General features: G+C 37.2%; 1 protein-coding gene across 1 annotated transcript in view; it reads right to left on the reverse strand.

The window, feature by feature from the left end:
• CDX1 (caudal type homeobox 1) overlaps positions 1-23416 on the reverse strand; it is a 48144-nt gene extending 24728 nt beyond the window's left edge. Inside the window, exon 1 of the mRNA XM_070739110.1 lies at positions 22999-23416. Within this exon, the coding sequence (XP_070595211.1) occupies positions 22999-23416 (418 nt within the window). The remainder of the gene's footprint in view (positions 1-22998) is intronic.
• Positions 23417-24196: the final 780 nt, after the last annotated feature.

Below are 24196 nucleotides of genomic sequence, written 5' to 3' on the forward strand. Positions count from 1 at the left end.
GGGGAGGGAAGGAGAGAGAGAGAGAGAAAGACATAGAGGGAGGTAGTGAGGGAGAGAGAAAGAGTAAAAAAGAGGAAGGAAGGGAGAGAAAGAGGGAGGGAGAAAGAAATAGAGTGAAGGGGAGGAAGAGAGAGAGAGAGAATTTTTTTGTCCAAACTTTTTTTAGCCCCCTCCCCCCCCCGCTCAATGTGCCCCAGGGTTTCGTAAATGTAAAAAATGTGCTGCGGCTCAAAAAAGGTTGAAAATCACTGCTCTAGAGGGCTTCTGGAGGGCAGGGGAAGCTGTTTTTCCAGTGGGGGGATTATATGGAGTAGGTGATATGTAGTAGTCTAAATCAGCGTTTCCCAACCGGTGTGCCGTGGCACACTAGTGTGCCGCGAGGCACGGCCAGGTGTGCCGCCAAGCTCCAGCTGGGCGGGGCGCTGCCGGTGCCGACCTGGAGCTCCTGCTCGCAGCTGTCCCCCGGCTCCTGCTCGATGCCGCGGTTTTCGGCGCTCTTCTGCTGGGCCCCAAAGAAGGAAGGCAGGAAGTAGGAGAGCTCCATTCTTCGCGCCTTTTTCCCGCCTTCCTTCTTTGGGGCCCAGCAGGAGAGCGCCGAAAACCGCGGCATCGAGCAGGAGCTGGGGGACAGCTGCGAGCGGGAGCCCCAGGACGGAAGTACCAGCAGCGCCCCGCCCAGCTGGAGCTTCCCTGGCGTCGGCGGCAAGTGTCCTTTGTGGCCCAGTGGGAGGGCACTGGCGGTGGGAGCGCAGGGGGGGGCTGGCTGCAGCAGCCGCAGGCAGTCGCGGGTAGATGGCGGCGGCGAGAGGGAGCGCTCTCTCTCTCTCTCTCTCTCTCAGCTGACTGCAAGCGGGAGCCCTGATGGTGGCGGTTGGACGTGCTGCTGGACATCGTACATGCTGGCGCTGCGGGCCTGGCATGTACAGTACGTCCAGCTGCCGCCGTCAGGCTCCCGCTTGCAGTCAACTGAGAGAGAGAGAGAAAGAAAGAAAGAGAGACATATAAGAGAGGCAGAGACAGAGAGAAAGAGAGACAGAGCAAGAGAGGCAGAGAAAGAGAGACAGAGCAAGAAAGAGAGACAGCAAGAGAGGCAGAGAAAGAGAGAGAGAGAGAGAGAGAGAAAGAGAGACATAGCAAGAGAGGCAGAGAGAGAGAAAAAGAAAGAGAGACATAGCAAGAGAAAAAGAGAGAGAGAAAGAGAAAGAAAGAGAGACATAGCAAGAGAGGCAGAGAGAGAGAAAGAGAGAGAAAGAAAGAGATAGCAAGAGAGACAAAGAGAAAGAAAGAGACATATAGCAAGACAGTGAAAGAGAGAGAGAGAGCAAGAGAGAGAGAAAAAAGCAAGAAAGAGATAGCAAGAGAGACAGAGAGAGAGAGAGAGAGAGAGCAAGGGAGAGAGAAAGACATAGAGGAAGGGAAAGAGGGAGAGAGAAAGAGAGCAAAAAAGAGAGGAAGAAAGAAAGAAAGAGGGATGGAGAGAGAGAAAGAAGGGAAGGAAGGAAAAGAGAGAAAGAGGGAGAAATAGAGTGAAAGGGAGGAAGAGAGAGGGGTTTTTTGTCCAAACTTTTCTTTAGCCCGCCCCCCGCCCCCGCTTTCAATGTTCCCCAGGATTTTGAAAATATGAATAATGTGCCGCGGCTCAAAAAAGGTTGGGAAACACTGGTCTAAATAATATGCTCTCCAGAAAGTCAAGGCCGCTGTGCCCGGCAGCTGCAAGGAAGTGATGGGGAGGCATCTTCAGTTTGGACTGATTGGATCATGTGAAGGATATGTGGGTTCTGGGCAGGGACTTGAACTTTTGTTTGAGTGGAGAAAACCTGGAAGCTTTCAGATTTGAGTTTTCCCAGATGTTGCCAACATGACATCTCTAATCACTTGGCACATTGAGGAACTTCTAGCCTTAGAGTATTGTTTTGTTGGGGGTGTTTATTGCAAAACTGATACAACCGTGTTTATACTTTGTCTGTAATCATATATGCTTGACAAAAGTTTAAAAAATTAAAAAGGTTCCACTGCATACGTTTACTTATTTTTACAGCTAGAATATCTCATGTGTTAGGAATCTGTATATGAGAGTTCATGACATTTCCAACAAAATATTATTTCACTTGAATCTGCTCACTTAAGTAAGAACCCAGATATAGATATCCACAAACAAAACCCCTAACTTCAAAGACAGTTTCTTGTAATCTTTGCTTTCAAATTAACTCTAATTTTTTACCCATTAAACCAGTCCCCTGATAATAGGTCTGGAGCTGAATTCTCTCTTTCTCCCTCCTTGCCTCCCTCCCTCATTCTCTAGTATATGTATATTTTGAAAAGTTTATTGCTGACACCCAACTATCTAAAGATAACTCAAGAACACTTATTTTGTCTTTCTTTCAATCTTACCATAATTCTGAAAGGTAAATGACCCCCTTGATCAGACCAGATAAATCTACTAATGAGACAAGAGGCAAGGAGTTCAAAATGGAGATCAAGGGGAGGCTAATGTCTCCATGCAGTAAAGCTATCGTTACCTTTGTTAATGTGTAACTCTAATAATGCTCAACTTAGCTATCAACAGATAAAGAAGCTGCTTTAATATGCTCACATGCCATAAAAGAATCACCTCTGAGTATATAGACAGGGGTAGAAAAATTGAAACCCATTCAGGTTATCCCTAGCAATTCACCCTAGAGAAATGATTTTAGCCAAGATCAAGGGTACTGACTGCATTCTTTAGCGATTCTGGGATCAGAACAGCTCAGTTAATTACATATGGATTGTAACCAGGTCTCTGGGTGAGGGGTAGATCAGGAGGTAAAGTAAACATGTGCTTTGTGAAGCTTTTTCTCAACATACGTTTCATTTGAAATATCCTATGTCAACCTATGACAATTGAGCCCAAGATTTATGTTGTTAAGTGAGAAATTTGTTAAGTGAATCATTGCATTGCATTTCACAACTTTTCCTGCCACATTTGTTAAGCGAATCATTGAATTTATTAAGTAACATAGTTGTTACTTGAATCCGGTTTCTCCATTGACGTTGCTTGCCAGATATTCACCAGCGACCGATTAGGCCCCACAGAGTTGGCCTTCTCCGGGTCCCGTCGACTAAACAATGCCGTTTGGTGGGTCCCAGGGGAAGAGCCTTCTCTGTGGCGGCCCCGACTTTCTGGAACCAGCTCCCCCTGGAGATTAGAACTGCCCCCACCCTCCTTGCCTTCTGTAAACTCCTTGAAACCCACCTTTGCCGCCAGGCATGGGGGAATTGAGATATCTCCCCCAGGCCTATACAATTTATGTATGGTATGCTTGAATGTATGTCTGATTAATGGGGTTTTTTAAATGTTTTTAAATTATTAGATTTGTTATGAATTGTTCTATTGCTGTTGTGAGCCGCCCCAAGTCTACGGAGGGGGCGGCATACAAATATAAATAAATAAATAAATAAATAAATAAATAAATAAATAAATAAATAAATAAATAAATAAATAAATAAATAAATAAATAAATAAATAAATAAATAAATAAACAAACAAACAAACAAACAAACAAACAAACAAACAAATAAATAAATAAATAAATAAAAGATGATCACATAACCCCAAGACAGGAGTGGGTTCCACTTACATTTGCTGCCAATTCACATCGCGATGTTGTATGCGCGCATGCTCTCTCTGCTCATGCGCACACAAATTCATAGAAACATAGAAGACTGACAGCAGAAAAAGACCTCATGGTCCATCTAGTCTGCCCTTATACTATTTCCTGTATTTTATCTTACAATGGATATATGTTTATCCCAGGCATGTTTAAATTCAGTTACTGTGGATTTACCAACCACGTCTGCTGGAAGTTTGTTCCAAGGATCTACTACTCTTTCAGTGAAATAATATTTTCTCACGTTGCTTTTGATCTTTTCCCCAACTAACTTCAGATTGTGTCCCCTTGTTCTTGTGTTCACTTTCCTATTAAAAACACTTCCCTCCTGAACCTTATTTAACCATTTAACATATTTAAATGTTTCAATCATGTCCCCCCTTTTCCTTCTGTCCTCCAGACTATACAGATTGAGTTCATTAAGTCTTTCCTGATACGTTTTATGCTTAAGACCAGGGGTCTCCAAACTTGACAACTTTAAGACTTGGGGACTTCAACTCCCAGAATTCTCCAGCCAGCAAAGCAGTATGGAGAATTCTGGGAGTTGAAGTCCCCAAGTCTTAAAGTTGCCAAGTTTGAAGACCTCTGCTTAAGACCTTCCACCATTCTTGTAGCCCGTCTTTGGACCCGTTCAATTTTGTCAATATCTTTTTGTAGGTGAGGTCTCCAGAACTGAACACAGTATTCCAAATGTGGTCTCACCAGCGCTCTATATAGCGGGATCACAATCTCCCTCTTCCTGCTTGTTATACCTCTAGCTATGCAGCCAAGCATCCTACTTGCTTTTCCTACCGCCCGACCACACTGCTCTCCCATTTTGAGACTGTCAGAAATCACTACCCCTAAATCCTTCTCTTCTGAAGTTTTTGCTAACACAGAACTGCCAATGCAATACTCAGATTAAGGATTCCTTTTCCCCAAGTACATTATTTTACATTTTCATGCATGTAGTTTCACTTCCGTGCATGGTCAGAAGGTGGATTCAGCCCTAAAGACAGCTGAGGAGTTGAAGAAATAAAGGTAGGTATCAACCTGCAGGCGGGCGGGTGGGTGGGCTTTTTTCACAGCATAGAATGAGAAGCCATCCAGACACAGAAAAATCAGCCACAAATTCAGGGGAAAAGATGGCGGCAAGCACTGACCGGCACAGCCAGATGATGCCAAAATTACTTCAGCAATGGATTGCTAACAGTTTGGGTGATCTTATCCAAACTGAGAGGAACCCACCCCTGCTCCAGGACACTGTAACCATCGTAAACATGAACTAGTTGTCAAGCATCTGAATGTAAATCATATGACCATGGGGATGGTTCAACTCTCATAAGTGTGAAAAATGATCGTAAGTCACTTTTTTCAGTGCCATTGTAACTTTGGATGGTCACTGAAGGAACTGTTTAAGTCGATGACTACCTGTATCATTAGACATTGATGTTTTGCTCATGATGTATAATTTATTTATCTTTTTTATTTTATTTATTACATTTGTATGCCGCCCCTCTCCAAGGACTCGGAAGATAGAGCTTTTATGTTCCCAAATAATGCTACAAAATAAACAAATAAAATTAGGTACTTTCCAGATGCAAATCAGACACAAAATGGGACAAATGTTTCTTACCCAATCATAATATTAAATTATAATCTCAGTTCCTGGATGTACAGTATCTTGAAAATCCAGAGAAAAGGATTAGCAGTGCTAATTCAAATACTTTATTTTAGTGAAAAGCCTCCTTATTAATTTTTTAAATACATTTATAATTGCATGATTTTCTTTGCAAACACTTTTCGATCCCTGTTTCAAACAATTGTTCATTAAGAAGAAAATGAACGCTTTTGACCCATTTCTTTGGATCTTCCCAAAACTAGTTAGAGGCAGAATTACTGGTATATATTACAGAAATTGGAAATGTTTTGAAACTCTATCATCATAATTTTATAACTCATATTAAAGCATCCCTTAGCTAGAAATATCTGAATCTTTCAATATCCAAAAGAAAGGAATACTGTGCTAATGAAATACTGTATATCTATATTTGCATGAACAATTCCCAGAAATTTTAGTTGTATAAGTATTCTGATTACCATCTAAGAATACATAGTAATTCATGTCTAAATTACAATAATATGGAATGCAATACTAAAACACATGCAGGGGTGGGCTACTGCCCAGACAAGGGGAAACGCAGTGGGGTAGCGAAAATGGAGCTCCAACCCAGAGCATCCAATTTGCACTGAAAGACATTGAACGAAAATGCAGGGCCTCCTGCCTAAGCCATGGCCACTGTGTGGTACTAAAAATTTTAGTAGCCCTTCACTGAACACATGCATATAATATTAATGGGCAGGGATACTTCCAAAGCATTTCTTTTGCAGCATAAAATAACTGAAATCAAAGTAATCCTAAATTTATTATAAAGAGCTCTCTAGTTGAATACATCTCTTGGTGATTACCTGGACATACCCGTCTAGCCTTCTTGAGAGCAATGCAGAAGTTGCTTGTCATTGCCTTCTTCCCAATCTGATATACAGTATTAGATTATTTGATGGTTTGCCATCAAAACCTATTAATAATAATGTATTAGATTTATATGCCACCCCTCTCCAAAGACTCAGGGAGGCTCACAACATAATACACAATGTACAAATCCAATATTAAAAACAGAATAAAACACTTATCATAAAAAATTAATCACACAACCCAAGCAAACCATACATAAATCGTAGTAGAACTAGGTCAAAAACCCTAAACCAATCTCAACATTCTTTAGTTCTGCTTATCCAGAGATAGAAAATGAAGTGCAGGATCAAATATTCTCAGACTATGGTTTATTTAGTTCCTGGTAATCTATAAACTTAAAAGGAATAGTTACTAGCTATAAGGGCATTACTTTTTTCCCCTCAACGATAAAGAATTATTTTAGTGAGAATCAGACTATCTACATAAAGTGTCCCTGCTATAGGCTTCTAAATTATTTTGACATAGCTAAGGTGCATATTTTTTCCACTTTTAAAACTATGCTCTTTAAGAGTTCCATCCTATTAAGCAAAAAAGGGTATCAGACATTAACTTTGTATGAGCTTTAATTTATACAACAAAAGGAAATATTTCTTAAATATTCTAAGTCCCCCAATCATTTCCAAATGGTATATTAAAAAAGATTAAATTATTGATGTAGATTATTGAACAACATATATTTTATAAGGCAAAAATAAAAAAAATAAAATGTTATTATGTGTTAGAAATGTTATTAAAAAACTATAAAATATAGTAGAAATTTCTGAAAATCCTATCTTTATGTCCAACTACATATAAGAGGGGAACATAACAAATAGACTTTCCAAAATATTTCACATAATTGGAAAGAGGTGTCTAATAGTCTCTTAATAATTAAATCAATGGATGGAATAGGAGTGGAAATTGTTCCTTGCATTATGAATCATTTTTCCTGATCAAAACATGCCTTTTCAAAACTGTTGTGCATTTGGTTTTGTTTACTTTTTTGTCTAATGGTAAGAAACGAGTCATGGGAAACATTTAGCTCCCTCCACCATTCTCAGATTCTGAGCCCACAACATTATGATTAAAATATAAATGAAAAATATTTCCCTCATTCTTAAATATTTCTTGCATTACTTCATTACCATTTTCCTTTCTCTTTCTTGAGTAAAAGTGGGAAGACTGAGCTTCCTAATCACTTTGTTTTTACTACAACCCTAAATTCTATTAAGTGAGAACCAGGTGTGAAAGAGAGGTAAGAATTAGGTGTAAAAGAACTGTGTAAATCTGAATAGGTCTGAACCCCTCCTGGAAGCTTTACAAATGCTGGAATCTTTGTCCATGTATTCAAAACCCCATAAAATTTGGATGATATTCAGATTAAGAGTCTTTTCATGCCTTTACATTTAGACTAGTAGGTTTAAATTTTATTATTTACTTATTTATTTAAATTGATTCACTGCCCAGTTCCAGTGGTATCTGGGCAATGTATTATAATTTATATAAATGTATTGGCCACCCAATTATCTACCTCTGGGTTTTTAAAATCTACTTAAATTAGTAATTATCTCACAGTTATTATTGGTTAGTTTCGTATGAAATTAATTCCCAAATATTTTAGGATAAACCCAGAGCTGATTATGAGCCAGCTACATGGACTTTTTGCACTTAGGAAAGAAATGAATTGCAAGCTTTAACTTTGCTCATATTTTTTACCAAGCTGATGAAGAACAAAAATGAAGTCAAAATGAGGCCAAAACTAAATGTGGAAAAATGTCATACACAGAGTTTGTTCCATAATTCTATTTCCATTTTTTTTTTAAAAAAACATACATTGCTATTTTTATCAATGAGTTCAGACATGTAAATGAACTCCTCCGACTGTATTAATTCACTTCAAGAGAGGTTAGAAACCAAGGAGAGATTTTTGACAAATAAGACTTTTGTTGATTGCAGTGGAGAGTGTAATGTTTATCCTTCAGTAACACTGACTTTTAAATCAACAGGACTTAAATTTAATGTTGGTGACACTGTATGTGTCTACTTTCTGATCTGATCTAAAGGTAAAAGTAAAGGTAAGGTTTTTCCCTTTACAGTTGTGTCTCTACACAACTGTAGAGACACAAAGGGCACTCTAAAGGGCAGTGGTCCATCTACATTTCTTAGCCAAAGGAGCCAGCATTGTCTAAAAACATTTCCGTGGGCATATGGCCAGGATGATTATATGCCGAGATGCATGGAATGCTGTTACCTTCCCACAGAGGTGATACTTATTTATCTACTCATACCTGCATGATTTGAACTGCTAAGTAAACAGGGGCTGGGACAAGTAAAGAACGTGAACACTGTTGTGCGGCACTTGGGTCTTGAACCCAGGCTTTCAAGATCAGTGTCTTTCACCACTGAGCCATCACATCCCCAGACCTAATCTACAGTACTACATTCAAATAAGTTTCTCTACTTTTACCTGGGGTACGTGTAGGGGTGAAATTCAGCAGTTCTGACAGGTTATGGAGAACTGGTAGTAGAAAGTTTGAGTAGTTCAGAGAACCAGCAAATACCACCTCTGACTGGCCCCAGAGTGGGGTGGGAATGGAGATTTTGCAATATCCTTCCCCTGCCATGCCCACCAAGCCACACCAACAGAATCGGTAGGGAAACATTTTGAATTTCACCCTGGTACATGAGTTACATCCTATAATTCTCTGTATAATCCTTTCTGTCAGTTCAGAAGAAAATGAAATTTGAACTCAATGGGTCTTTGTGCTAAAAAGTAAATACAGGATTGTATCCTTAACCTTTCTCAAACTTTAAATTCACTATTATTACCAACAATAGTCAAATTTAACCTTTTAAACCTACATTTCAATTTGCTTGCCTTTTCTCTATTTTTCTTCTCTGATTTTCTTTCTGCTCTTTCCTTATTTATGTTTTTCATTCTGCATTGGTTGCCGATCAGTTTCTGGTCACAATTCAAAGTGTTGGTTATGACCTATAAAGCCCTTCAAGGCACTGGAGCAGATTATCTCCGGGACCGCCTTCTGCTGCACGAATCCCAGCGATCAGTTAGGTCCCACAGAGGAAGCCTTCTCCGAGTCCCGTCAACTAAACAATGTTGTTTTAGCGGGACCCAGGGGAAGAGCCTTCTCTGTGGTGGCCCCGGCCCTCTGGAACCAACTCCCCCCAGAGATTAGAATTGCCCCCACCCTTCTCCCCTTTCGTAAGCTCCTTAAAACCCACCTTTGTCGTCAGGCATGGGGGAACTGAGATATTCTTTCCCCCTAGGCCTCTACAATTTATGCATGGTATGTTTGTATGTATGTTTGGTTTTATAAATAAGGGTTTTTTAGTTGTTTTAGTATTGGATTGTTACATGCTGTTTTTATCACTGTTGTTAGCAGCCCCAAGTCCATGAAGAGGGGCGGCATACAAATCCAATAAATAAATAAATAAAATAACAATATAAATGAGAGAAAAATAGTGGCATTAATTAATTTGAGATTACTGTAAGAAACAGTGTGGATTACGTTGCTGTCCTGGGTTTTTTAGGTCAAATTTGCTGTTGTTTTAAACAATATTAACTTCTTTATATTCTGCCATATTTATTACAGTATTTCCAATAGAATTACAAAATTATTTTTATAGTGGCTGTGTAGATACGTATGAAATATGATATGTATAGATTTGTGAGGCATATTACAATTAAAATATTACAATGAAACAAAGAATCAAATTACTTTTGAAAAAAATAATTATAAGAGAATAAAAATTTATAGTGCAAATCTTTTTAAAACAAATGTCTCTACTCACACACATATTTAAAGCCAAAGGAATGTTGTGCCTTTGGTATCATTATGGAAGGAAACTTTAAAATATTTTAAAAGGCTACTGGTTACTCAAAACATCTCAAGTCAGCTCAGTAGCAAGCTGTGGTTAATAATTTAAGAAAGAGTTCTTTGTGTACGTGTGTAGTTATGTGTATATCTAGTATGCTTCTGTGTGTTTATCTACATGCATTGCAAAAGTTATCATCACCATCAGGGCTTTGATGGTATATGTTCCATACTGAAAAATATAAAAATCCCGAATTAATAAATGAATGTAAGAATGAAATATTTCATATATCAACAATTTAGTTTCTAAAGAGTTCATTAACTTACAGGGGACCCTAAACCAATAGTGTAAAACTAAACCATGTTTATATACTGCTCAAAAAATAAAGGGAATACTTAAACAGAATATAACTCCAAGTAAATCAGACTTCTGTGAAATCAAACTGTCCACTTAGGAAGCAGCACTGATTGACAATCAATTTCATTTTGTTGTCAGCACATTCAACTTTGTACAGAATAAAGTATTCAATGAGAATATTTCATTCATTCGGATCTAGGATATGTTATTTGAGTGTTCCCTTTATTTTTTTGAGCAGTGTATATAGGATTTGAATATATTTAGATTTTTATTCTTAGCAGAATTGATGCTAAGGAAATATTTCTAAGAGTGTTCATTTCAATTGTAATCAATTATTTTGTGCACTATTAAAATGCAGTTTTTTCATAGCATTCATAGCCTTTCATTACCTTTACTGCCACCTCCATCAACGGACAGAGCTAACAAAAACCAAACTAGAATATTATCAATGATAAAACGTTGATATCACAATTCAAAGAAGGGAAAAGTTCAAAGCTCAAATATAAAAACATTTACTGGTTATTTATAAATATTGAGAGCAATAAAATCATTAAATTGGTGAATGTTTGCAATTAAGAATTGCAAGATTTCCACAAGTATTTTGTGAACATTCACAGTAGAGATTAAGAAGCAGAATGTAAATCTGCATAAAAGGATTTCGCCTTTCATTACCACTGTTTCCTTATCCCTTTTTAATCCAGTAACATTAATATAATCATAAATCTAAGAAAGTTAATTACATTTTTACTTTATATTTTAAGCCACTCATAGTTGTCAAATCAGTGAGATGGGCAGCATAGAGAGAGGAAGGAAGGAAGGAAGGAAAGAAAAGAAAAGAAAAATGTTGGGTTTTTCGAGAATATGTTTTGTTCCCTAACTACAGGCACTTAAAAATAAGATCTTTACTGTGTTTTGAATTGCAGATTTTATTTCTAGTAAGTAATATTATATATTTTATTACTGTGAGGGAGAAGCTGCTGGAAAAAATTATCTGCATTTCAAAATCTTTGTGAAGCATGCTGTCTTATCTTGAAAGATTGTAAATCAAAATCATGATGAAGAGAGAAGTAGTTTTTTATAATATTTTTACAATAAAGATGTAGACTATAAAGTTAACCATGAATTGTATTTGGAAACAAAGTTTAAAGCAAAGATATAAAAAAGGTGAGTAGATATAGCTCGATTCCACCATCCATGACCATTGGACAAACTGACTAGAGCTAGGACTACTAGCTGAGTTCAATGACATTCAGGACACTTACACTTGATAGTGTAATTCAAACACACCATTTACAAATCAATAAAAATGCGAATGACTAACTTTTTTTCTACTGTACTTCTAATAGCGTCTGCAGCAAATGACAATGATAGCAAAATTACGATATGAGCAAGCCAATATTATTTTGCCATTATTGTGCTTTGCTGTCATTGAATGGAAATTGCAAAGAGAGAGATTTATTCCCTCTTTCTCAATTTTCTGTAATTCCACCCTGACTTCGTGTTTTTGGCTTTTCTATTCTTTATGAAACTGGCATTACAAAGAACTAGGACAAATTTAACAAATGATTCACTTTGGCCGAAGTATTAATTAGTACTGAAATATTTCCTCATATTGCTATTTGTTTCACATGACAAACAACCTGAACCTGAATGGGATAATTTCAGCAGAGAAAATAGAAGGAAAAGAGACTTCAGCACCATAATACAAAACTATGATGGGTATTTATTTTCCATGATTTACCGTATCAGCTAATGTAACCATAATGTGAACTGCTCTTTTTCAACAAAGGATTTTTACTGACTTTATTTTTTAAACAAGTTATGTGACAGATGCTGCTTAATATGTTCTAAAAGTTTTGATTATGTGGCATTAATTGGTATCAACTCTTAGTTTTACCATATTTACCATTAAGGTAAATGCTGTCAACATCATTATAATTGAAGCAGTCCACCTTCCTTCTACTTTCTCCAGAAAACTAGATCTTGGCTTAACATATCCAAAGTTGGATAATTTAAGCCCCGTCACATATATCATAAATGAGAATTACGGTTTGATATGCTTGACAATCCTTTACTTGTTTCCTTGGAGGTCTATGCTATTCTCAGATGCCTTCTCCGATACCGCTAAAAGTTACTGCAGGAATAATTAATTCAATGATAGTAACCCACTATGTACAGTATCTCTACCCAAAGTCAAGCAGCTGTGAGGATCTCCTAGTTCAGCTTTTGAAGAAATGCCTGGAGTCAGATTGCTCTCCAGCAATAGAGAATTCTGTTGGCATAGAACCTCTCTGCTTCCATGGAAGGCTGTCAAAGTCTGGACGAGACTAAAAACCAAACAATACCATGCAGGTGAGAACTACGCTTATTATAACAACTATAGTAAAAATCATATCATATAAATATGCTTGCCCGCTACCTCACTTAAGTGACCTAGAAAAGGTCTTATCTGAGACATTCTTTCAAGTTAGTTTCTTTGGCCAAGTTCAGGTACTTATTTAACTGTTGCCTTGATAGCAACTTTTTATCCTGTCCTTTAAAGTCCATCCCATATGCTTTCTACAAAGCTCCATCCACAGAGTCCTCATTTAATGACTACTTCCTCAGCAACCATTCTAAGTTACAACAATGCTGAATGAAGAAACTTAAAACAATCTCAAAGTTGTTGCTGTCACTGCTTCCCCATGGGTCATGTGATTGAAGATTTTCGGGATACCCATCCTGTGAATCTGCATCCCACAGAGAAACCTTCTCAGTGGCAGTCTCCTTTCTGTGACCCTTGAAATCAGGTTGCTCCCCACCTTGCTGTCTTTTCAGTAACTACTATATGCTGGTAAGAATATTTTTTCAATGTGATCCATACATTACACTAACTTTAAAATTGAAGTGTAAAATTTAAAATGACTTAATATTCTACCTGTAACACTGATGCATATCCAGATATTCAAGCTAGTAGTCTGTGTTTTACAGGTAGGTTTACCAGTAACTTTAAATAAATGATTTCAAACCCTAATCTAAATACAAAGTTACAATATATTGTATTAAATTTTATACAAGATTGTTAAAGGATATATCTTTTAATCTTATCTGGCTATCTACCATATTTTTCAGAGTATAGGACACACCTTTTTCGTCTCTAAAAGAGGCTGAAAATTTGAGTGCATCTTATATGCTGAATGTAGCTTTTTTGAAGCTTTTTTTCATCCCTAATGAGATGCTAATGATGTTCCCAGTTCTTACCAGCTTGCAAGCTCTTTCATTGTTACTCTCTGCAAAGTGTTTTTCCAGCCTTAAGTCTTTGCAGGCTTTTTTTCATTGCTGTACTTTTTCTCTCAGAAAAAGTTTCTTTCCAGCCCTAACGACATGCTAACAATATTCCCAGCTCTTACTGGCTTGCAGGCTCTTTCATTGTTACTCTCTCTGAATAAGGTTTTTTTAAGCCTTAACCAGAAGATAAAATAATGTGCAGAAGACTAAGGACGCCAATGAGATGAATATCTGCTAGGCAGATTATTTCCCCTATTTTCCTGCCCCAACACTATGGTGTGTCTTATACTCCAGTGCATCTTATACTCTGAAAAATACGGTAAATAATATTAAAAAGTAATTCCTTACAGGTCCTCCTGATTAGAAATTACAATACCAACCCATTATTCTTCTAGCAGCATCTAAAACATTATTTTTCTATAACATTACTAAGCAATTTATACTTGGGGCTGAGCAAAAACTTACAAATTGCAAAAAAATTGTATTATGATTTACTAGCTAATTAAGATGGTCATATTTGTAGGGCAAATTATAATTTCCTACTATAGCAGCAGCAAGATACCAGTTATAGAGCCATTTAGGCTGATAATGTGGTCACAGCAATGCATAATTTTCATTTATCTTTTATCTTAATTGTCCTAAAGATTTTTATTTATTACAAACTTTGTAATAAGTTGTTCCTTTGATTACATACACCTGTGCCAGTCATTCATGTGAATGACATGCTTTACTTGTACTGTACTAACTGAAATCAAAGTAATTTTTATCAATATTTTTGAATATTTTTAACTCAGTGGATTATTCGCACTAATGGTTTTACTAAATAGCATAATGAAACATCTGCAAGAAAACAAGCAAGACAGCAAAAATGACCCTAAATTTGCATCAGCAATTATTTCAATTTGGCCTTACTCCAAATTAGCATTAAAATTTTCAGTCATTGACATAGATATGTATGACTTATATAATTTGAATTTCCCACATATTTAAAGACATCTTCTCTTCAGGCTATTATACCCTAATTGTAAGACAATTCTACCATTAAAAAAATACAAAATACAGGTAATCCTTGACTTGTAACTATTCGTTTAGCCATTGTTTAAAGTTACAATGGCAATAACATATGACAGTTTTTCACTTATGACTGTTGCAGCTCCCCCATGGTCACATGATCAAATGTGAATGCTTAGAAACTGGCCTTTACTTATGATGGTTGCAATGGCCCGACCGAGGTCAGGTCCACTTGATCTACTTTGATCCACTTGATCCTTCTGACAAAGTCAATGGGGAAGCTAGATACAATTAACAACTATGATACTACTTTAACAACTGCAATGATTCACTTAACAACTGTGGCAAGGAATCAGATATTTGCTAAACGTAGGAAACAAAGTGCAAAAATTATTATCCTCCAAAAAAATCATATTAAAAAAACTTAATAAAAAATTACTACGGAACCCAAAGTTAGGCAAACTCTATGCTAGCTTAGCTGACCAGAAGAAAAGAGGAGTAGCAGTGTACATTGATGAAACAATAGACTCAAAAACAATTATACAGTGACCATGACGGCAGAATATTAATAGTACAATCGATCCACTTTGATCCACTTGATCCTTCTGACAAAGTCAATGGGGAAGCTAGATACAGTTAACAACTATGATACTAGTTTAACAACTGCAATGATTCACTTAACAACTGTGGCAAGGAAGGTCCTAAAATGGGACAAAATTCATTTAACTATTGTCTTGCTTAGCAATGGAAATGTTGGGCTCAATTGTGATCATAAAAAGAGGACTATCTATATTGACAAAACAGTAATAACACTAGAAAAATCCACACACAATAAAACAAGAACTGAAAAACTGAAAAAAATGGAATGGGATTTTAAAAGGCTAAACACACACACACCTTTTATATTACATTTATCAATAATCACTGGTTTGTTAACGATACAGACTACTATATTATTTTACTGTATTACAAATTCTTTCCCAAAATAGTACTTTAATCCATATTGCCTTTATGAAAACAGACAGATCATAGATTTTAAAAATACATTCCTTAACATCACAATAACATAACTTTTCCAATTTCTTAACATAATATTTCAGCCATTTCCTCCATACTCAATAAACCATAATTTCTGACAGTCACATTTCAAGATATGGGACATAATTCAATATTACATGTATATTAATATGGTTAACATTTAAAAATCTCCCCATAACGTTATATAAAATTAGAACACAATTTCCAAAATGAAACCTCAATGTTTTTTATCTCTATCAAGAAAATCAAGTCCATCATTTCAAATACAGTACAGTATATTCTTTGGGGAGTCTCTAAATACAATTTTTTTGATAAATCATTCATAACTATTGATACTATTTTAATGTTTTAGGGAGATGAAATCACTGATGAGCATTATAGAAGATTCTAGATATTTAATCCATATTTGGAATAATCCATATTTGGAATAACATCCATTTTAAAAATATTCTTAAGCTTTCAATAGAGAGATATTAAGAGTTTTATTTCCATCATGGATTCCTTCAAATAGGAGAGCATCTCAGGTTCCTATGAAGTGGCTAAAAACCATTAATATATCCTTAAATTGAAGGTACCATTACTGTTTTGAAGTTGAAGACAAAATTCAATTTGAAGTTGGGATAAATTCTTAAAACAATCATATTATATATTAATGATTTAAGGACATATTTCACCCGTGAAAGTCTAAGAACTATAATTTAAAAGTTGCTATAGTGTTATTGCTGTTGTCATATAACAGGAATTTTACTGGAGGATGCAATACTAATCATGGCTGATTCTTAAAGCTATAACTCACTAATGAAGGTCTGTATGCTGTTAACTGTCATTTTTGTTATTCTTTCTTTTAAAATAAACATTTGGTTCAACAAGTTCCCTGAAACTGTATGTTGTACCATTATTTCATATAAATATCAAAACAAAACAAAATTTGTACTATCTTGAATGTAATGACTGAAGTTTAATCTGAAAGATGAACCTTAAGTAAAAGCAAATTACATGTATGCTTTGGAAATAACTTGTGATTCAGAAATTATGCGGATCAATTTTGGAAAAATTGTGAAATCCTCTGAACTTTTCTTATTACCAGGACTACAGTAATAATGAAAAGGAACCTTTAGATTTTTCTGTTTCAATGTAATAATATTTTAATTTTTTTTAAGAAATCAAATTTAGCAATTTTAAAGAGTATTTTTAGAACTTTTCAATGTTTTTTTCCACAAAGTTATCTTAGGAGCTGCTAGATTTGTTAAAAACTATATTCATTGTGTACTGAAATAAGTTATATATGTGTAACTTTTTTAATGCTATTATGTTATTTATATATATTTACAGAGAGAGGGGGGGGAGTGTTTTCTAATATGGGATGTTACTTTATTTTATAGGGTGTTACAGAAATAAAAAGATCAGTGTCACATTAAAGAAAAACAATTTCCTTGGTTGTAATCTAGAAGATAGAAAACAAAACCCAAGATAAGTTTTATAATCAAATTAGGTTTAATTTAGTTAGAGGTAATTCAGTCAGTATTCCTGTCTATTATGTTTTTCTTTTATGCAAAATATGAAATAGTTTTGTTTTCTTTGTTACTGTTACAAAATAAAGCAAAACCTACAAACCATTTGACCTAGTTTCTATACATTTAAGATGGTGTTTCATTTAAAATTCTTTCCAGGTTAAAAAAAAAAAAGACTCTGGAGTTAACCATTCAGATAACAAAAGTGTGAGCCTCCCATTAATTATTAGTCCTGCAGGCTCTTAGTAAACAATCTAACAAGTTGAAAGAGCAATGCCCAAAATGTGTTACCATGGATTAATATATCCAGTCTGAAACTTCGATAACTAAATCTTATAAATATAAAGATGCAAAAGATTTTATGTAATTATTCCATTACATAAATTAATATACTCTGCATTCTTGTTGTATTAGACATGTGATCAGCTGCATATAAAATGCTACAAAATAGGTAACCTCCTCCATTCAGTTTTCTTATCCATCCTCATTGAAACAGCCCATAAATTTGGGGATTCTCAGAACAACACAGCGACACTGCAGAAGGAAAGTAGGATTTCTTCCACAAGATCCTTCCAGTGTGTAACATTGCATGTCATCTATATTCCAAAGTCTGTAAGATAAAGTATCCTACCCAGGTCACTAATGATTCAACGCCTATTTTGATTTGCGCTAACCTGTTATGTGATCATACAGACCACAAAGAAGGCTGAAGACAGTAAATTATCCAGGGATCATTTTATTACCAACTTCTAGAGTATTGTGGAGCAAATAATAGGGAAACAATCATTGTGGCTTTGGAGGTATTCATTAAACCTTGCGCAAGGCAGTCACTACATACTTCTTGAAAGGATTTATATTTTTGTGACGGATGAATACTTGCACGAACAAACCGAAACAAACCCCTGGCCTGTACTCCAGGCTGCACGGAGAATATATATACTGCTCAAAAAAATAAAGGGAACACTCAAATAAAACATCCTAGATCTGAATTACTGAAATATTCTCCTTGAATACTTGGAGTTATATTCTGTTGTTTAAGTGTTCCCTTTATTTTTTTGAGCAGTTTATATTTCCTGAATGTAAATTTCATTAAGCTGAAGGGGCAGCTACTTTTGAAGACAGGTATTTTCCTTAAGTCCTCTTGCTTTCAGTAGGAAAGGACATATCTATGCTTCATTCTCTGAAACCAAGGAAATTTAAAAATTTGACTTTGGGGGTTCATCAGAGCGCAGTTCACAACTGCACACTTCAAGTGTCCCGATCCAACTGAAGTTGTCATGGTCGTCATTTATTAAATTTATATGCCACCTCACTGCTGAAGGATGATGCATTTAGAGTATCGCACACTTAGGCTTACATTTTCATTGTGGTGAGTTATTCCATCTTGTCCTCATTTCTCTTCACAAACCAACCTCATATAAGCAATGTTTGCCCAGGGTTGGCACTATTGTCTGGAACATTACACATTTTCTTCAATACCTGTCGTCCTTGCTACCTTCTGGGAGAACATGAGAGCATCTAGATTCAGTATCCGAAGCAGAACATTCTGGTTCAGTTTCAGTTTTGTTCCATGTAGTATCAACCTTTGTGAACTATGCTAATATATATAGTGGGACCTCGTCAAAACATCGCCAAGATTCTATCAATCTGATATGGGAAAAGACACTAATACACCAATACTTATACCTGTGAACATCTACAAAGATAGATAGAATAGATAGAGTTTGGAAAATATGGTTTGGTGTCTGGATGGCCCATGGAGTGGGGCATATTTGGGTATGCTGGGTGACTCGATAGAACAATGTATATATAATTTATAAAAATTACTGTCTATCTTGAATAGTACTACACACATATTTAACTATACATACATACACACACACACACACATATATCTATCTATTCTGTCTGTCTTGAATAGTACTACACACGTATACAGTATAACTATACACAGACACACACACACACATATCTATCTATTCTGTCTGTCTTGAATAGTACACACATATATAACTATACACACAGAGACACAGACACATATATATTCTATCTTGAATAGTACTACACACATCCACACATATATAACTATACACACACACTTGCTAAACATATATACCTACACCCATATGTGTGTGGGTGAATGTTTATTTGTATGGAAACAAAATATAATTTACATGTGTGCCAGTGTGCCCACACTACAAAATTACAATGAAGGGTCTCTATTCTGTATTCTGGCCCAGAGGCCAAGCGTCCTGCCAACCCAGGAGCCCGAAAGCACGAGGGCGACGGGTGGCCTCGTGTGGGCGGCCCAACCTGCAGCTCTGCGGGAAAGGGGAAGTGCCCCGACTTCAAAGGCTGCTTAGCCGCCAATCCTCAAAGCTGAGAACAAGGAGGTTCGCTGGGCGCCCCGCCGCAACGCAGCCCCTCCGCTTGTCAGCATAACAAAGCAGCACGCTTGCAAATTTGCCCCGGGTTTGAGTGAGGCGTTGGCAGGGCCTTTCATGAAGCAGGTCGCCGGCCTGCCGCCTTTGAACTGGGGCACCGGTTGCGGGGTCTTTTGTCACCCCAGAATGTTCATTTGCGTTCGCCTGGGGAGAAACTTCCACTTTCCCACCGCGTCCCCCCGGGGTTCCCTTAAAACGCCTTTCTCGGCCTGAGTTCAAGAGTTCAACGCGGCCGCAAAATTAGGGGCTGTTTTCGGCGCTGGACAGACCTAACGTTCCGGAGAAGGAAATTGGGGTAGGGAATGAGCCGATTGCCTGAGTTCGTGAGGGAAATAAAGCAACGAGGTGCGCCGGGCTTGGCGGGAAAGTTGCTTCGCGCCTTTTCTGCTCAAAGACGCGAGGAAATAAATGCGGATAAATTAGTGTCGTCAAAAAAAAAAAAAGCAGGGGCGTTCATTTACAACCAGTGGGCTTGGGCATTTTAAAATATCGAACCCTGTTTGGGAAAAGGGGCGGCGAGGGGCGGCATACAAATCTAATAAATTATTATTATTATTATTATTATTATTATTATTATTATTATTATTAGTATTAGTATTAGTATTAGTATTATTATTTTTTTTAAAGTATAAAGAGGTGCAACGGTTCTGCAACATTGAGAACTAATTTTGGTTCACGGTGCATCGATCAGCAATTACATTTACATTTACTGTAGTAGTGGCGTTGAAAGAAGCGAACTGTTTGAATGTAGGCAATGATAGATTAGATAATATTTTTTACTTCTTCCATTGTTTTGTAATTCTTTTATTTTTGTAAATCGCCCTGAGTCCTTCGGGATTGGGCGGCATAGAAGTCAAGTAGGTAGGTAGACAGACAGACAGACAGACAGACAGACAGACAGACAGATTAATGATAAATAAAATGATGCCCACAAAAATTAAACGGCTGCATTATTTTTCCCCATGCAGTTAAAATCCCAGCTTCATAACCCAATTTTACAATAAAAAGTAAGCCAAAAGTCATGTGAGGTATCCATTAGCATGCATATAGATATCTCTGCGAAGAATCTTACTTTATATTAATAGGCTGGGTTTTTAAAGATGAGGTAGGAAATCAATACATATTGTTTCTCTGTTTATCTTTTACTAGTATCATATATATAAATATTATTATATATTTGTATACCACCAATACGTTCTTGACAAAACAAATAAATAAAAATAAATAAATACGAGAAAGAAAACCCTTTACAAATTTCACCTCTTTATTAAAAAAATGACTCCGCTGAGATCAATGGAGCTTGTTCTCACAAATACGGGTCATTAAATCACACTTGCTGCTGCTTCTGTCCCATAAAAATTTAAGGTGCAATACATTCATTAGTTGAATCTATTTACAGTGCCATTAAGCTTTCACTTAAGGGGAGTGGAAATCGTACTGATAAGCAACTTATATATTCACCAAAAAGTACTCAACACTTTCTTATACTGCAGGAACATCACTATCTCATGCATACTTTGACACAAATATCTCATTATTCTGTATTCACAATAGTTTTTTAGATTAGAAAACTACCACCAGTTATAAATTGAAAGGTGGAGAATATAACCATCTGAGAAGACTAGAGAAAGTAAGAATGTAACTAAAAGGCAGTAAGTATTCTTGTGCAGATGAGCAAATACACAAGAACATTTCCACAGGAATGTTAATCAGAAAACAGAGGTTAGTGTCTTTTCAAATACTGAATTCTACTTGAATTCTTAAGGGAAAAAAGAGTGGTAGGATTAGATATTTTCATACTGTATACAGTATGCACCTTTTTAAAAAATTTGTGACTGCAATCCACTTTATATATGAATGCTGGAGAAGGGTGATTTTTGAGAATGCTGGAGAATGCTGATTTTTGAGAAGACTAACATTTGCCCAAAGGGTGTTCTTGGTTCGCTAAAAGCTTCAGAGACTGTACAGGAAGAAGAAGAATCTACCAGTGGAATAATACTGCTGAACACTAGTGTTAAAGAATAAAGCTAGTATTGACACATATATCAATATATGCCTTATCCAAGATATTTAGTGTCTCCATTCACCAAACAAACAAACAAACAAACAAAACTGCTGGAATGAAATTAATTGAAAGCAGTAGAATTTGATAACAGTAGCTCTACAGAATAAAAACATCAAGTGTGCAGTGCCATCAAATATGGAAACCAATGAAAGGTGGCTGTACAAAAATGAAGTGGGCAGTTACGCACATTGACCTTTCAAATGTTCCCATAACTTAACAAAAAGGCAAATTATTTTTATTGTGATCTCTTCCTGATTTGCTAAATCATACCCACATACAGACAATTCCCAACACTTTCTTTTCCAGAGCCTTCACAATATTTGATTCCTCCCCCCCCCCCTTGATTATCATTCTTTGTAGAAAGTTTCAGTAAACTAGACTGAGACAAAATGCAGTTTACTACAGCTTTACTTGATGAGAGAAAAATTAACTTGTGACTCATTGTCCGAATCTGGGTGAGTGTTTGACAACGATACTGGGACTTAAAAGGTAGTTCTTGGAAAGTTCTAGTCATTCCTTTCAATGTAAACAAGGCAAATATACAGACACACACATACACAAACAAAAGCCCGTGTACCCTATTAGATTTATTTTTATATATTACTCCCATCCTATTTCCTTGAAATTTCCCTTTGAATGTAGTTCTCTAGCTGTACCCTATATACTACAGCCAGTTCTCTAGCTGTACCCTACATTAGGATTCCAGGTTTGACAAAATATGTGAACAATTGTAAAACTTACATTATACTGACTATATAAGGTTCATTTGTTCCAAATTCTATCTTGATGTAATCAGCAATTGGGGAGGCCATAGCCAATCGCAGTATGGGAAGATATCTAGTCCATAAGCTGACTAGAATGGGGCTATCTATTCCTAAGGCTCAAGGCTATTTTGGCCAGCAACCAACTTTTCTGTCAGTTCCTATCGTTTTAGCCATGGACTGAACCAGGACCTCTCTGCTTGAGAAACAGAAGACCCTTTCCAAATCATGGATTCATCAATCGAAGAATATCCAGGCATAACATGTGACAAATTGTTTATAACTAGCAAACATTGCACAAGTTAAATTTCCTTCTGGGTAAGGAAGCCACCTCCGAACCTCCTGGATCTGTAGCCGATTCTTGCCAGTATCCCTCCCTTTTCGTGTTAAAATGTAGTTTGACCATAAATTCTTGTGTCTACAAGTTGATGGAAGAAAGATAATGAAGAGTAAACGTTATAAAGTGGCCAGCTCAAACCCTGCAGAAACGCGAAGGAAAAAATCGTCGGAGCGTAGAGACCCTTCCCCGAAGCCAGAGACGGAGGAGAGAAAGAGAGACAAGTCCTTACCACTGTTGCTGCTAGTGGGAACGTGGCGCCTCATCCACTCATAAGGCGTGCGCCTTTGCGCGTTTGGGGAGAGCTGGGGGACCGGGGCGCTCATGGGCGGAGGCAGCAGTCCAGAGCCGGGTGGCGGAATTGGATTGAAATCCGAGGGGCTGTATCCTAGCTGCCCCGGGCTGGCGACAGAAGGGGCTCCTGCGCCGTAGTGCCAGTCCTCTTTAGTAGGCGGGTACGGAGGACCCCAGGTACCCGCCGGCTGCCCCTGGTGAGGATCGCTGTTAATTCCGGGCATGTGGTAGCTGGCAAAATCCGAGTACTGAGGGGGCACGGGCACATAATTTGGGGGGGTGAGGTTCAGGCCCGGGTGCCTGACCGGGTTGGGGTACATGTTGGTGTCCTTATCCAACAGATAACCCACATACATCATCCCCAAGTAGCTCAGCGTGCATAATGTGCCCGGCGCCCCAACAGCGTCTCCCCTGCCTTCCCTTTGCAGAGAACTCCCAGCCTCTTCCTGATTAACAGTTCACCTGAACTACTTGCTCAGGGTTTTTTTTTTCTTCTTCTTCTTCCCTTCCCAACTTTGCAAAGGCACCTCCCTGAGGAAAAGCCTTGTGTGTGTGTTTTTTTTATTGTTGGGCCAACCTCTCGGTGCATTTGCATTGAAAGGCAGGTTTGCATTTCAAAGTGCCGGAATCAAAGTAGAAGCCACTGGGGGCGAATTCAAATGGCACTAAGCAGATAGAAGGGACGGGGGCGGGGGCTGGAAGGTCCTTATAAGGACTGTGCTTAGAGGACAAGGAAAACCTGAGAAATTCCCAGAGAATACAAAGAATTCCAGGTACAAAAGGACTCATTAGGGAAATGACCCAGGAAGAAAAGAATGTCGGTTGATGTTTCAGTTTTCCCAGACTTCGGGCAGGCACCGAGATTGTAAGGCACAGTTACAGGAGACCACTCTGCTAATCTTTTCAACAATCCGATTTTTAAAATTCAACAACTGATTGTGAAAGAGGGAGAGCCCCTTAATATAATCATCAATACTGTAATCATGAATATTCTCTTGAATTCGCATTTCAGGCTCATTCTGCCTGCAAAACTAATATTTAAGCCCTCTTGCCTGATATGCTCAATGGGATACATGTTAAGGTGGGTTAGAGATGTTTATTTCATTTCCACAGTGCTGTAACCTGGTGCCCAAGAT

This window comes from Erythrolamprus reginae, chromosome 2 (assembly GCF_031021105.1).
Source record: "Erythrolamprus reginae isolate rEryReg1 chromosome 2, rEryReg1.hap1, whole genome shotgun sequence".
In the NCBI taxonomy this organism is placed as follows: Eukaryota; Metazoa; Chordata; class Lepidosauria; order Squamata; family Dipsadidae; genus Erythrolamprus; species Erythrolamprus reginae.